General features: G+C 47.1%; 1 protein-coding gene across 7 annotated transcripts in view; it reads right to left on the minus strand.

Moving 5' to 3' along the window:
- The window catches only part of STAT6 (signal transducer and activator of transcription 6), a 1449539-nt gene that overhangs the window by 502019 nt on the left and 931489 nt on the right, over positions 1–16031 (minus strand). For all 7 annotated transcript variants that reach the window (XM_069653558.1, XM_069653564.1, XM_069653563.1 and 4 more), the window contains one exon: positions 1609–1757. In XM_069653558.1, coding sequence (XP_069509659.1) covers positions 1609–1757 — 149 coding nt within the window. The remainder of the gene's footprint in view (positions 1–1608; positions 1758–16031) is intronic.

The following is a 16031-nucleotide window of genomic DNA, read 5'->3' on the forward strand; positions in this document are numbered from 1 at the left end:
CTTCTCCAACCAGCACTCCCTCTGCAAGAAACATCTTGTGTGTACAGGCTAAGGTGTCAATATGCAATGATAACACAGTGGCAAAGATAGGCAAACACATTCATACAATACTCACACAAAGGGAAAGAGTTGTTGCAAAACTAAACATTAAGTATAAGGAATGGGACTGACCACAGGAAGACGTCTCGGGTACACACAATGCAAACACAGGAAAGGCATTAGTAGGATGTTTTCATGGGTGACACAAAAGGATAAAGGAGCAGGGGAATGTACAACAGCAACCTTTTTGGCTTTTTAAAATGTTTTTAAAAAGAAATAACAGTAAATAAATGGAAGGAAAGAAGTGGCCTAACAAACGCACACAGACAGACGGAGTTCAAAACAGGGATCAATAAACCCCAAACAAAGCACAAATAACTAAAACGCCTTCAAACTTCTCCTAAACGCTCCAAAACCACACAAGAACACCTCCGCCCACCAAATTGAGATCCAAACAAAACCTGTAAAGTAAGCAGGAAGTGAGGTGGGTCTTATATAGGCCCTCAAACCTTTTCTAGATGGCTTGAATCTTAGTGTAGGACTCAAACTACACCTCGAAACCAAATACCATGCTAGAACCATAGGCAGTTCTACAGAATACAGCAGCAAGTGATGGTTCCAACCAGAAAAGATAGCCTTTCCAGTTGGGCACATTTTGGAGAACTTCGAACACCCTTATTTCAAATATTGTTTACAATATTGTTTCCTAAGCAGCATAGGTATTTATTTCGATGACCCTGCTAAAAACTGAAAATGCACATGACCGCTGACTAGAACAAGAAGACTAATTAGTCATTCAAACATTTTTCTACCAAATGTAATAAAAGTAATAAGATGTAGCCTGAAAGTGATCCCTGTATCAGCAACTCCCTCACCGATCCTCTGTGCTTTTCCATTAATCAAGACCACACCATCTGTGCACTATGCTATGCCATATTATTTTGAAGAACATCTTGCGTGCTCCACATGAGCCTACCCTCACCAAGAGTAGACACACAATAGCCGATACATAAAATGATTGTTTTCTTCATCATTACACATCCTGTCTTTTCTTCCCTTCACCCACCTATTTGTGTAAATATTGTGGTGCTTAAGTTCTTTCCAAAATGAATTTGAGCATAGCCTACATCTTATCACACAAACTTTTACTCATTTGGTATATAACATCACGTTTTAATAAAGTCCTTTATGGTGTGATGGGTTCTGCTGCTTCTAAGCACTGTAATGTCAGGAGTTCTTTTTACCCAATTTAATGGTACACAAGTGAAAACCCTCAGAAGGATGAAGGGTTTAGTTGACCCAATCTGGATTTTAAAGTGCGAGTGAAAGTTAAAATGAAATCTCTGAAATCAACACAATATAGAAAGGCATACAAAAGAGACATTAGTCTTGCCCTAGTTCATGAGAAAAGGGACCAACAGAGAAGGGCAAACAATAAGACCCAGAAAGAACAGATTGAATCTTACTTGACAGTATGGATTAGAAACCTGTTTGGAACTAGGTGTATATGTCTGTCAGGAAAAGGTCTTTTGATTGTGCAGAGATGCTTTCAATGCCATGATCACTCACTTTTCCTGGATAGGAGCTAGGTCCTCATTGAAAAAGGCCCCATTTCCAGACAGCTGTTGCTGCCTCTTCCAGATGGTGATCCTCTTCAACACCTGTGCTTGCATGCTCTCCAGGTAGACCACTGCATCCCGAATCACAGAGGTCCATTTCTGATGACAAAAGAGGCCAAGAGCAAGGGTTGATAAAGAGACAAAATGAAATCAGCCATAAAAGCAAAGGTTTGGCAGCAAGTAAAACATTCCTGGGTCCATCTTCACACCTTAGAGAAGACAAGACTGTAGTAAGAGAGGAAGAAATGGAATTAGAGCAAGGGGGGGCATTATGGAGAGAACTAGAATGGAGGGAAAAGACTATATGAGGGACATGGAGAAAGCGAATGGGAATTTAAAAGTGAAAGGTATAAGAGATTGAAACAGATCCACACCTGCCAATGCAGAGAGTAAGGGGGCAGAACAGACAGATCAAGACAGACAGGAGAGACATTCTGGGAATAGACGGACAGATAACTGAGGGGAGGAAAAGACTCATTGTAAATATTTAAGACAGTGCATGAATTCGATGAACGAGGGAAGTAGGTCGCTACTAGGGGGAGTAGGATCTGTAGTGAAAAGGAACAGTAAAAGAAGGGACAGGGAGACACAGAAGGGGTGATGGAGAACCAAATTGAACAAAGACTTGATAACCAAATTTGTAGACAGAAGAGGGAGAGGGTTAAACGGTAGTAGAAAACAATGTGCATTCCTGATAATTCTCCAGGTGTTTACTGGCAGTCCATGGTGCAGTCTCCCAGATTAGAAACCCCATCAATGGACTAGACTATTAGAATGGGATGCCAGAGAGGAAAAGCATTAGGCCATGCACAGGAAACGGATATCTAACTGTGTCCTCTAGAAAGCCACAGATAGACCAGCATTTGGGCACCGCAATGCAATACCAATATTATATGGCAAATATTGGGCAAACCTTCTAAACATAGCTCATAAACTGATTGATAACTGAACAAACAAATCACTCAATGCATGGTGGCAAAGACTGACACAATGTAGAGGGCTGCATTATGAGGTTTGTGGTAAGTCAGAAGAAGGAAACAGACCAGTTTTATTAGCATTCTGGAAACTCTTTCATAAAAATAATAAGTGGAAAAGGCCTCACTATCCTTAATCTATGGATGTCCCAGCCTAACCAAACTAACTAAGGTGCTTGTTGTCTTTGTGAAGTCCAAAGTAAACAGTATGTCCTCCGTCCAAAGCTAAACTGTTCTGTCCCTGACATTAAAACAGAAATAACAAAAGACCAGGAGAATGACTCCTTTCTCCTGGATAGGGTTCCTCATCCTTAGTAGACACATTTGATAACTTTTTGGCTATTTCTTGGATTAGCTCATTTAGCTCCTCTAGGGGACTTTTCCCAGTCTTTGGTTCGCCTATTCATTCCCTTTGAAGACTTCTTCTCCTTAGTGTTATGGGCTTTGGAAACTCCTGTACAATATATTTAAGTGCCTCTGAAAGTCTCTCCTTCCCTGAGATTATTAGGGATACTGAATCCCTCTGTAAGTGGTTCTTATTCTATGACTTTTTGTCGTTCTTTAACTCTGTGCATAAGTTAGTGGATATCATGATCCTTCTCCTAAGAGTCTGTCTTTCTCTTTAAGATAATTATAGCAGACTCAATAGTTATTCTTATTCTCTTGTCCCATTCGTATACTACTGAGATGAGTAAAAGAAGTTTCATACTGGTTCTCATTCTTCTTAGTTTCTGACCACTCAATGGGACGAGTAGGCTGATGGTACTCCTTATCCCTGTGTTCCCTACCGGGCCTCCCGCCGTTCCAGTTACCTTGGTTTTCATGGGTTGGCATCAACAGACCTGCTCGCAGGATAGGCACTTCGCTTGTAGCCAGGATAACTTTGTTCTCGCTCCGACTCCTTCGGTTTCTTAACCGCAGCACCAGAACTCCAGCGGTCACTGCGTTGCAGTCAGACTGTCCAGTCCACCTTTCCTGGGTCACGCCACCATCCTCTACTGGTTCTCTCTCCTGGGGTTTTCTTATCTCTCTCTCTTCTGCCTTCGGTTTCCTCAATGCTTTATGCCCACTGAACCTTGTGTTTTCCACCAGACGGAGGATCTCCCAGTTTTTCTCAGCTCTTCTGACTTGGCTGATTTGAAACTCACAGGTTTCACTTCTCAAGGCCAGTAGTTCCTTTTCCTGTGTTAATGATAGGTTGGTGGGTCTTCTCAAGTGGGGGATTTTAGTCCATTTTCTCTCTTAGTTGAGAGGTCTTCATTATTTGTTCCTTCTTCGTCACAGTAGTGCTGGTTCCCCACCACCGAGTAATCCATATTACTCGCTCAGCATTCTTCTTCTTGCGGTATTTTTACTATGTGGTTCCTCAGTTTGGATCTTGAATCTTATGTGGCAATAGAAAACAGTGGCTTGGTTTGATGAATGTCTCTGAAGTTCTGATGTGACTGTTGTTCCAAAAGAGGGGGGGTTCTATGGAGTTCCTCTGTGGAACGGGAGTCCTTGCTCCCCCCCCTCCACACCCCAAGGGCCCGCATGCCACCACCACTAGCTTGGGATTATTACATAGCAGGCTCACCTCCCTATCCTCACAAGGAAAGGCTCCCCTCTGGGGAGAAGTGACTGAATCCCTCGATCTGTCACATATCCTTTCGATTATGAGTATGGCTTCTACTTCTTCACAGATTGGAAATCTGCTAAGGAAATAATAGACGTTCCCCGGTTCTTTGCCCTTTCTGTGTTCAATAGCAAAACAGTAAGGTTGGAGGTTGAGAAATCATCACATATGCAAGCATTAGAATCCTTCCTGAGGCTTAAGCACTTAAGGGGAGAGTGATCTGTTATTAATCAAAACCTCTGCCCTCTCCGATAGTATTTCAGGTAGGTTATTGCCCACTTAATGGCTAAGGCCTCTTATTCAATTGTTGCATAGTTTTGTTCCCTCAGGAAATGTTTTCTGCTAATATAAAGGAGGGGATGTTCTATTGCTTTGTATTCCTGGAAAAGAACGTCCCCAATACCTACTTTGGAGGCCCAGTTTGAAGGATAAACTCCACATTCTTAAGTTTGGCTGTCAAACAGGAACTGATGGTAGAGTAGCTGGGTATAAACCTACAGTAATAACCTAAGTCCTAAAAAGGAACAGAGCTCTCTTTTGGTCTTTGGTGGAGGAAGGTAGGGGAATTTCACAGCTTTTCTTTTTTCTATTTGTGGTGGTACTAACCCATTAACTACAAAGAATCATAGGTGTTTAAAGGCAGACTATCAGCAGATGTCATTTCTTCAGATTTGCAGCTGAAATAGATGTTCTTCCCAGGTTTTGCTGTGAATCAAGAGGTCATCATAGCATGCACCACAAAAATGGGAAAAGGGCTGCTATACTCAGCCCATCAGATGCTGGAAAGTGGCGGGTGCGCCGTGTAAACTGAAGGGTAGCACCTTAAATTAAAAGAACCCCCGGCGAGTGGAAAAAGCAGTTTTCTGTATATCAGGAGGGTTTCAAGGGACTTCGCTTTTGGTGAGATCAATTGTGGAGATGTATCGGCCTTGACCCAGTTTGTCTATTAAGTCAACTATTATAGGCATCGGGTACTTATCAAACTGTGAGACGGAGTTCAGTTTTCTAAAATCGATGCAAAACCTGCATGATTGATTTTGCTGAGAAGACCAAGGACTCTTTGATGGCCCGATGATGTCAGCCTCTAGCATACTTTCCACTTCCCTTACGATTATTTCCTTTTGGGACTCAGGAATCCTGTATGGCCTTTGGTTCACCACCTTCTCTTGGGGCATCTGGATGTAATGTACGAAACCTTTAACCCTCCCTAGTTGATCGTGAAAGAGGTCAGGGAACTGATTTAAGAGATCCCTAATGTCTTCTTGTTAGTCAAGGATTAACTCAGTGGAAATTAGATTGTTCACTTGACTGAGGTCGGTATGTATGGGGCCATGGTTAGCGAAGCCTTTTTGGTGGGATCTATCCTCCACTCTTAACAAGTTGATGTGAAACAACTGAGTATTCTGGCATCAATCTGGTTGGGAACCCACGTACTTACAAGGATTCTTTTTCTATAATCTCAAAGGGCCCAAACCATTTCAATAGTATTTACCGATCTCAAGTGGGTAGTAGCCTTTTAGACCCAAAAAAAAGGAGCAGTGGACAGCTTTCCTGTCATATTGGGCTTTTTGGGTCGCTTCAGATTTCCTAGAGGTTTACTACCTCACGTACTAAGGCCTTATGTTGTTTGAGATGGTGGGCTGTTTGGGAAATTGCTACGGCAGCTTCTTCCCTCTCTTCCCAGGTTTCCCTTAGCATGGTGAGCATGTACCTTGGGTCCCTACGGTAAAGAAGCTGAAAGGGGGGGGGGAATAGCCGAAAGAGGCCTGAGGTGATTTTCTTACTGCAAAAAGTGCCCAAGGGACAATTGTGTCCCAATTCTTGCTGTCCACTTCTACTAGTTTCTTCAGTATTTTTTTCAGGGTCTGATTGAAGCGTTCGACAAGCCCATCAGTTTGGAGATGATAAACAGATATTCTGAGCGTCTTAATTTGCAGTATTTCCTTCACCTCTGACATTATGTGTGACATGAAGGTGGTCCCCTGATCTGTTAAGATCTCTTTAGGGAACCCTACTCAAGACAGGAAGGGAATAAGATGTTTCAACATCTGTTGACTATTATTGTTCCGGAAGGTCAAAGCTCCAGGGTATCTCATGGCATAATCTACTATAAAAAGGATGATCTTGTTCCCAAGTTTCGATGGTTCATGAGGCCCAATGATGTCCATGCCAATACGAGAAAAGGAGGACATCAATAGTTTGAGGAGAGGTTGAAGGGGAACTGGTGGTACTGATTGGGTTGCTGTTTTCTGACAGAGGGGAAAGGTTATCACAATGCTTCTTGACATCTGCGTAAATCCCATGCCAATTACATTTTGGTATAACCTGAGTATAACCTTGGTATAACCTATTAGTCACCCGCTGCTGTGTTTATTGAATTACAGGGTCCCCCAACGTTTGTCAACTAGACCAGATTGCACTCTTGACACCATATGTAGATATTCTTGAAACTCATATTAAAATAACAAATGGAAAATGTCTCACTATCCCTAATCTATAGATTTCCCTGCCTAACAAACTAAGGTTTTGTCTTTCTGAAGTCATATGTAATCCGTCGGTCCTCTGTCCAAAGCTAATCTGTTCTGTCCTACCACTAAGATAAAAATAACAAAAGACCAGGAGAATGACTCCCTTCTCCTGCGTAGGCATTGTGACGATTCACTAAAAGTCGTCACTTCTCCCCAAGGCGAAGTGAATCGTCACATACCCTTCTCCTAATGCTGCTGGCATGAGGTCAGGGCAATGAGGCCACTACCAAAAGTCCCCCTGTGGGTGGTATAATGTGTGTGGATCTTTTGGGGAGGGACTCCCCCTCTGGGGATAAGGACGACCATCTAAGGTACAGCCCAGGTGGGAACATCACACCACTACATACAATAGCCTTGGACATTTAGGGATGGCAAAAACACAGGGACAGGTTGGTTGTGAGCAGGTTTTACTGGCCAGGCGTGTATGCTGATGTTATGGCACACGTTACCCAGTGGCCTACTCATCAAGGAACAATACATTTCATCAGATCTTAAAACACTTGATCCCTTTTCTAGAACAAGTGGGCTTCCCGAAAGAAATTTTAACAGACCTGGGGAACACATTTGTGAATAAGTTCATGGCGAAGTAGCCATCTTACCTCTGTCTCAAACCGCACAGCGGATTAAAGAACATATGGCTGTGCTGAGAGATATAGTACATTCCCACCTAGAGAAAGTACAGGAAAATCAAAAAGCCCCATATGACAAAAAGGCAATGTCCTGATCCTTCTGGTATGGCCCATTTGAAATTTTAGAGAACAGGTCCCTGTAACTATCAAGTTGCCCAACCCTATAGACAAAATAAAACCCAAATATACCAAGTTCACCACTTGAAGGAATGGAACGAGGGCCCAGTGGCATCGTCCTCCCTGGTAATGGCCAGTTTATGGTCAGAGGAGACAGAGGGAACGAATTTAGTACTCCCGCCCCCGACCGTCCACCACTGCAACTGCAAGACATCCAGGATCTTTTGGTCCAGTTCCCAGATATCGTTAGTTGTGAAGCCGGGAGAGTGAAAGGAATCCAACCATCACATCTACACTCCCCCTGGAAAAATCATCAACTTAAAGCCCTATCGGATCCCAGAGGTAAGGAAGGAAATAGTCCTCCAAGAGGTGGAGAAAATGTTGGCACAGATATTATTGAACCATCTCACAGTCTGTGGTCATCACCAATAGTCCTTGTGGCAAAACCTGATCAATAATGGAGGTTTTGTATAGAGTTTAGCAAACTTAATGCTATATCCCAGTTCGCTAATTATCCGATTACACGGATTGATGACCTTATTGATCGTCTGGGGTAAGCAGTCTATCTTTCCATGATTGATCTTACCAAGGGCTATTGGCAGGTGCCCTTGAATCTCATGGACAAAGAAAAGATGGCATTCTCCACCCCTAGAGGACTATTTCATTTTAAAGTCCTCTCAAATTGCGCTCCAGGGCGCTCCTGCTACTTTCCAGCGACTAATGGACCAGATTCTGCAACCATATTAGAGCTTTTGTGGGGCATATCTGGATGAAATAGTCAATCCTGGGGAGAGCTTATGTTCCATCTTTATGAAATCACTATAGCTCTGAGACAAGCTGGCATCACAGCCAACCCCAAGAAATGCCACTTAGCCCAGTTGGCAGTCAAAACCTTCAGATTTCTTGTGGGGAATGGGTTAGTTCAGCCCCAGTTAGAAAAGGTCTGTGCTGTCCAGGGAACGCTAGCTCCAAAAACCAAGAGAGCCCTAAGGGCCTTCTTAGGATTTACCAGATATTACAGGAGGTTAATTCCCAATTACTCCACATCACCTCCTGTCTAACCGATAAGTTAAACAATACAGGGCCCCAAAAACTGCATTGGCAGAGAGAAGATCAAGTCAGTTACAACAACTTGAAATCTATCCTATGTAGTGAGCTAGTCTCAAAAGTTCCCAATTTAAATAAGGAATTCATCCTTCAGACTGACGCCTCTAAGGTGGAGATAGAGGCAGTTTTATCTCAGAAATACGATGGTGTTGAATATCCTGTGCTATACTATCAGCCAGAAGTTATTTCCTCGAGAAATAAATTATGCCACCATCAAATTAGAGGTACTGGCAATAAAGTGGGCCACAGGATACCTAAAATGCTATCTAACAGGGATAAAGTTTAGGCTTATTACTGACCATTAACCCCTCACTTGGCTTAGCCTTCAGAAGGATACCAACCCTAGGATCATGCACTGGTTCTTGGACTTGCAGCCCTTCTGTGTTTGTGTAGAACATAATAAGAGAAAAGAGCATGGGAACGTGGATTTCATGTCCTGTTTTCCCATGGAAGGAGATGAGGAAGCCAGCAGCATTAGGAGAAGGGTATGTGACGATTCACTGGATGCCGTAACTTCTCCCTGAGGGGCAGCCCTTTCCTATGAGGCCAGGTAGGTATAATGCGGGAGGATCTCATGGGGACTGGTGATTAGGACAGCCATCTAGTATACAGTACTTTTGAGAACATCACATCCCCACATAAAATAACCTCTCCTTCCTGTGGTAAACTCTTTGTTGACAGTAGACCTATGTACTGTTATAAGGCACTGTTATAAGGCATTGTACCTCAAGGTTCTTTAAAGTACTGAGACGAAGAAGACCAACAGGAACCTAAGTAATCCAGTACTGGGATGAGTTGGCCAGCCAGAGCAATCAAGATGAAACCTGTGAAGGAGATGAAGGACTTACACTACAGGTCTAGACATTGCTGGAGACATTGTATACAAATCCACAATGGATTAAACACTTATTCCAGAGCAGTCGCAGAAGACTGCAGGTGTGCTGCGCACAGTACTTGGGAGATACAAACCTATGTCGCTGACCCGGACGGTGAGGGCTTCAAGGACGCTGGCAGTCTGCTGCGTCTGATGATCGGTAGGCCTGCTGCAGCAGACGTGTGTACAGCATGGTCGAGAAGAGGAAGGAACGCAGAAGGCAGGCGGGAAGGCCGTTGCACAGTCGCAGGGAAAGCAGGCATTCTGCGAAGCCCAACCGAATGCCTGCCATCCCAGGAAGCCTTAGCGACATTCCGAAAACCCCAACAAGGTAAAGGGTGGCACAGGAGACCCATAGGGGACGCAGGGTGGCTTACCACAAGGGCGAATGCAAGTGTCTCTAGGCCCCTTTGCAACCACACTGCTTGGATAGCACAGCGGGGACAGAACGCCTACAAACCTTCTCCTCATTACGTTGGTGGAATGGAACAGTTGACCACCAGGGAAGGGTTGAGGACCGCAAGCACCACAAAGGGAATTTGAGAGGGGGAGTCCCTTACAATACTTCCAAATGGCAGTACTGGTCTGGGGAGTGAACCAAGTAGGCCAATTAAAAGAAGAAGAGACACCTGGGTTTGGGACCCAAAGCAAGAAAGTGATGAGTGATCTTCCGTGTGGTAGTATTTGGCAGGGAACTGAACCAAGTGGGCAAGACAAAAGAAGAAGAGAAGCCAGGTTTTGGACCCGTCTAACACTCCTAATTGGGTGTTGTAGGTGTGAAGCCTCACGAAATGACCAGGGGAAGAGAGTCATTCCCCCCTGCTTATAAGGAACTGATAAGCTACAAGTTGAAGACAGTCATTCTCCTGGTATCTTGGAACGGCAGTAAGGTCCAAAACAGCCCAGGGAAGGGAGTCATTCCCTCAGGCTATCTGTGACAGGATATCAGGATACGGGAGACATTTTCAAGGACCACCAAGAAAGTATTGTTTGGAACTTAACCATCTGGGGAAGGGAGCCATTCCCCTTGACAAAGTGTGAGAGGCAAGACTGTTCTAAGATTTGGGAACTGTTTCAACAAACCAGGAACCATTACCCAGGAGAAGGGAGTCATTCTCCTGGGACCAGAACAGTACAGCCTTACTCCTTTGTTTCTATTGTAAGGAACAGAAGTACGGTTTTCTTGACACAGGACGGTGGACACTTAAGTTGACAGACATCCTGACAGACACATTAACTTTAGTTGAGGCAGAAAAACTCCTCTTAGGAATAGGGATACATAGGTTCACTTTCTTTTTTGACTCGGCTGATTATTCCCAGGTTTATCTTCTCACTGCCAGTAGTCTGTCTTCCCTTTTTATGATAGGCTGGTAGGTCCTCCCCAGCGGAGGATTATAATCAGTGAGCAGTGTTCATTATATGTTCCTTCTTCATCACAGTAGTGTTGGTTCCCTACCACTGAGTAATCAATATTACTTGCTCAGCATTATTCTTCTTGACAATATTTTTACTTTTTTTTAAAAAACAATTTTATTAATTTATTCCAACAAACAATACAAACCGAACTTGCAGTGCATGAATTAACATTTGAATTTATACATCGCATATACGTGTACACTGCTTCCCTTATCCCACCCACCATTCCCAGACTATCCCTTCTCACTATCTGTTTCTGCATCCTATGAAAGGGTTTCTCTTTCCGTAGATTCGCCAACCGATGACAGTGCATGATGCAGCCGAAAAGCCATCTGGAAATGGAAGCCTTCGAGAGAGCCTTCCCTTGGTTCACAGGTCCAAAGTTCACAAACAGCTGTGATGTTCTGTGAAAACTCTTCGTTCGGTCCACTTAGAACTTCAGCGCTCTAGCTACATCCAGCGAGTGCAAAGTCCTCTCGGCCGGCGATGAAGGCGACAGGAAAAAGACTGGTAACAACAAGGGCTCGTTGAGATGGAAGTCCGTCGGCACCTTGGGCATGAAGGAAGGGTGAGTCCTCAGCACTACCTTCATATCGTCAAAGGTCAGGTATGGGGGCTTGCAGGATAGTGCCTGGATCTCTCCCACGCGGCGTGCGGAGGTGATGGCCACCAGGAACGCTGTTTTCCACGACAGAAACTTCTACGGGGCCGAATGCAATGGCTCGAATGGCGGACCCATGAGCCTGGTCAGCACCACGTTGAGCTCCCACGCCGGGGCTGGCGCCTTCACCGGCGGGAATGATCGAAACAGTCCCTTCATGAATTCTTTAACCAGGCGATGAGAGCACAGGGATGACCGCCCAGCAGTCCTGGTGTATCAGGAAATCGCTGCTAGGTGTATCTTGATTGAAGCATGAGATAGTCCAGCTTTGGCTAGCGACAGAAGGTACGGCAATACTTGAGGGGCCGTAATCCGCAGAAGGTTAATCTTCTGTGCACGGCACCAGATAGAGAACCTCTTCCACTTATGTCCGTAGCACTTGAGAGTTGAAGACACCCTGGCCTTCGCAAGAACCTCTCTGCAGTCGGCCGGGATATCGTAACCTCCAAACTCTAGTGTAGCAGGAGCCAGGCCTGCAAGTTCAGCGACTCTGGGTCGTGATGAAGAATTGCGCCTCCTTCTCTGGAGAGAAGATCTGCGTCCGTCGACAGCTTGACTGGTGGGGACGCTGACAAGTCCAGAAGGTCCGGGAACCAGATCTGTCTCGGCCACGCCGGTGCGACGAGGATCATTCTGCACCGGGACCTCTTGAGCTGGTTGATGAGTCGGAGCAGCAACAGCAACGGAGGAAACGCATATAGGAACAGGCCGTCCCAGGGGAACGAGAAAGCATTGCTCATGCTCCTATGTTGGGGAAACCTGCTGGCAAACCTCTGGCACTTGAAGTTGGTCGCCGTCGCAAACCGGTTGATCTGGGGTTTGCCCCATCGCTGAAAGAGTCGGTCCACTTGATCCTGGTGTAGTTCCCACTCGTGGCACGAGCGCAGCTCTCTGCTGAGTGAGTCGGCAATGGTGTTTTTTTATCCCTGCCAGATGAAACGGCACCAGAAACATCCCTTGAGCAACGGCCCAATGGCACAGGTCCTGTGTTTCCTTGGATAGGGCCGGGGATCTGGTTCCGCCCTGCTTCTGGATGTAGAACATTGTGGTGGTGTTGTCGGTGAAGATCCTCACCACCTTGCCCTTGAGGGACAGGAGAAAAGACCTGAGGGCCCAGAACACTGCCCAGAGCTCCAGGATGTTGATGTGGAGCGGCTTCTCCTTCGGGAGCCAAAGGCCTCTCACGTGAAGATCTCCAGTGTGCGCTCCCCACCCCTCCAGGGAGGCATCCGTTGTCACCGTCGCCTGGTGGGTGGGGGTCTGAAAGTCTGTCCCCGCCGCTAGATGAGCACGGGTGCCCCACCACCGGATCGCTCGTCGGAAGGTCTTGTTGAGAGGGATCCAGTCCTCGAAGCTGCCCGTCGCTTGAATCCAGCGGGCGTCGAGGAACTCCTGTAGAGGGCACATGCGAAGCCTGCACAGGCGCAAGAGATAAATGCAAGAGGACATCATCCCGAGGAGGGATTTGATGGACCTCACTCTGGCCACGTCTGTGGCCAGCAGACGCTGCACCTTGCCTAGGATGGCCTTTGTCCTTTCCTCCGATGGCGAGGCCAGACGCGCCACTGTGTGGAGCTTGGCTCCCAAAAACAGCGCGACTTGAGAGAGGACCAGGTGGGACTTGGGGATGTTGATGGAGAACCCCAGGTCCGTGAGCAGCTGGACGGTCTTCGCTGTGTGTTCTACGGCGAGCTCCCTTGTCCTTGCGCAGATGAGCCAATCATCCAGGTAGGGGTAGACGTGGATCCCCTGCAGGCGCATCCGCGCCACCACTGGAGCAAGGCACTTGGTGAAAACCCTGGGTGCCGACTTCAATCCGAACGGGAGGGCCATGAACTGGTAGTGCCTCCCTTGGACCACGAACCTGAGGAACTTCCGGTGTCCTTTTAGAATGGGAATGTGAAAGTATGCATCCTCCAAATCCAACGACGAAAGGAAATCGCCCTCCTCCAGCTGTTCCAGCATGTGCTGGAGGGTGACCATGCGGAACATCTGTGCCTTGATGTACCTGTTCAGTCGTCACAAGTCTAGGATGGGTCACCACCCTCCTGTCTTCTTTTTCACGAGGAAGTACCTTGAGTATACTCGGGAGCCCCGGAGCCTCTTTGGGACGAGCTCGATGGCACCTTTCTTGAGCATCGTCCTTACCTCCAACAGCAGTTGAGGGACGTGGTTTTCTTTCCTGGCCACGGGAGGAATGCGGGGGCACTTTTTTCGAAATTCGAGGGCGTGCCCTTGGGCCAGGGCGTCTAGCACCCAACGGTCAGTGGAGATGGACTCCCACACGCTGATAGCACCCAACGGTCGGTGGAGATGGACTCCCACACGCTGACGAACTTCGCCAGCCGGCCTCCCACCGGGGTGCTTCGGTGGGGGACTTCCTGACGGGCCTGGTTCCGGCTCCTCCGGCGGTGGTAGGGGAAATCTCGTCCTTATCTCCGAACATAAGGATTGTATTGTCAACAAAATGGATGCCGAGTTGTCCTGTGGCTCCAGAAGCGACAGGCGCAACGGTTGACCAGGAACGTCGCCGGCGCTCTCGTCGTCCCCTTCGTCGGGATCCCTCCTGTGGGACCGGGCCTCTTAGACGCCCTCGTCAAGGCCCTCCAAGACTTCAACCAGTTCCTCCTCGGAGGCTGTGTCCGTGTCCACAATGGCCACAGTCTCCCTCCCCCCCTCTTTTTCCACCAGGTTCTTCAAGGGGGTCTTCTCGATGGGCCCGATAGAGGCTTCCCTCCGCACTGGCAGGGAAACTCTGGGCCCCGAGGTCGCCTCCATTGGTGTAGCCTCCTCAGGCTGCGCCAGGGCTGCCACAACTTCCTCGATAGAGGCCTTGGCCAGGTGAATCAAGGCCTTCACCACCTTCTGTGGGCCTGTGGCCTTCACCTTGGGGGGAGGGTCACCGCCTCGGTCCTCCCCGGCTGGATCCTTTGAGATCGACCGGAGAGACGAAGGTGTCGGTCCCTGATGGTCCGTTCCAACATGTTACCGCAAAACGCACAGTCCTTCTCCACGTGAGTCTTGTCCTCATGAAGGCAGTAGAGACATTGTGAGTGCTCGTCCTCCTTGAACACATTCTGCAGCTGGCATCCAGGGCAAACCCTGAACAGCTTTCCGGGCGTCGAGCTTCCTTTCTCCTGGGCCATGTCTGGGTAGGCCGCAGAAACTTCTGGACTCCTCCAAGAAGCGTACTCAACGAAAACTTCACCCTTGAGGGGCGTAGAAAATCCGAAACGGGTCCCCGTTGATCGGATGTAGACATGGTGGAGCTTGAGGCTCTATTTGACTGAAAAATGAGACATCTCTTTGAAAAAGCGTGAAAATGCATCAAAAAAGCTTGAGAGCTGAACACGAGGACTCCCAACACTTGAGCGTGCAGTAAAAATCTGAGGATGGCTGCCAGAGACGGGGCTTAGGGAGAGGGCAGTCATTGGCTGGGGGCAGTATGACCCAGAGACCAACGATTGGTTACTACTAAGAAAGACAGTTCAGAAACAAAACTGATACTGATTTTTTTTTTCTTTACCGAGGATTCCCGGCCTGACGACGGGAATATTCATGAGCATGTGAATCCATGCCAGACCCCATGCTGGAGAACTGCATTTTCTTCATCACATTTAGGACATGCTTGCCGCCCCGCATTTTTAAACCTAGATATCCTCTGGGGTGTCATCTACGCCCTATGCGTAATATACAGTTGCATCTGCTGTGGTCTTGCATTCCTCGACACCTTCTTATGGTAGCTTTGGGCTCGCTCCCACATCCCATCTTCCATCAGGGTCCCCACTTCCGCTTCCCATTCTTGTCTCAATTGTATTACCTCCTTACCCACTTTAGACATCATCATCATCTCGTATATTCTACATATCTCATGTCCCCCTTCTGCTATGTCATATATTACATCTATGGTAGCGTCTGGTTCTTCCTCCAACACCACTTCAGGCCACGTGTTCTTAATTCTCTGCACCACTCTGTGATACGTAATATACTGGCCAGAATGCAACCTCAAAATCTAATATGGTCCCCTCTTGCCAGATATCGCCCATTGTTGCTACCCCAACCGGTTCCCAGTGGTTTCCGATGATCAACCTCAGTTGCTTTTCACCACCCGCCAGTGCAACTAGTGGTACCTGCGGGGAACACGGGGATGGGTTCTCCATCATATGGCATGCCCTACGCCACATCTTCCACCCGAGCACCATCATCTTTGGGCGCACTTCCATTTCCGCCCTGGGCAGCCACATAATCTGTCAAATAAAATGGGGCACAATCGTGCCCGAACAACCTTGATTCAGAGGTTGCCTCATCTGAGAGCCATTTAGCGACATACTGCAGTTGGTTTGCTATATAATAAACCTCATAATTAGGCAGTTTTATCCCCCCTTTCTCATAGAAATTCTGCAGCTTCCAGAGGGCAACCCTGTTCCGTGTGCCATGCCACAGGAAGTCCCT

Source organism: Ambystoma mexicanum, chromosome 3q (genome assembly GCF_040938575.1).
Source record: "Ambystoma mexicanum isolate Mex_15411 chromosome 3q, UKY_AmexF1_1, whole genome shotgun sequence".
NCBI lineage: Eukaryota > Metazoa > Chordata > Amphibia > Caudata > Ambystomatidae > Ambystoma > Ambystoma mexicanum.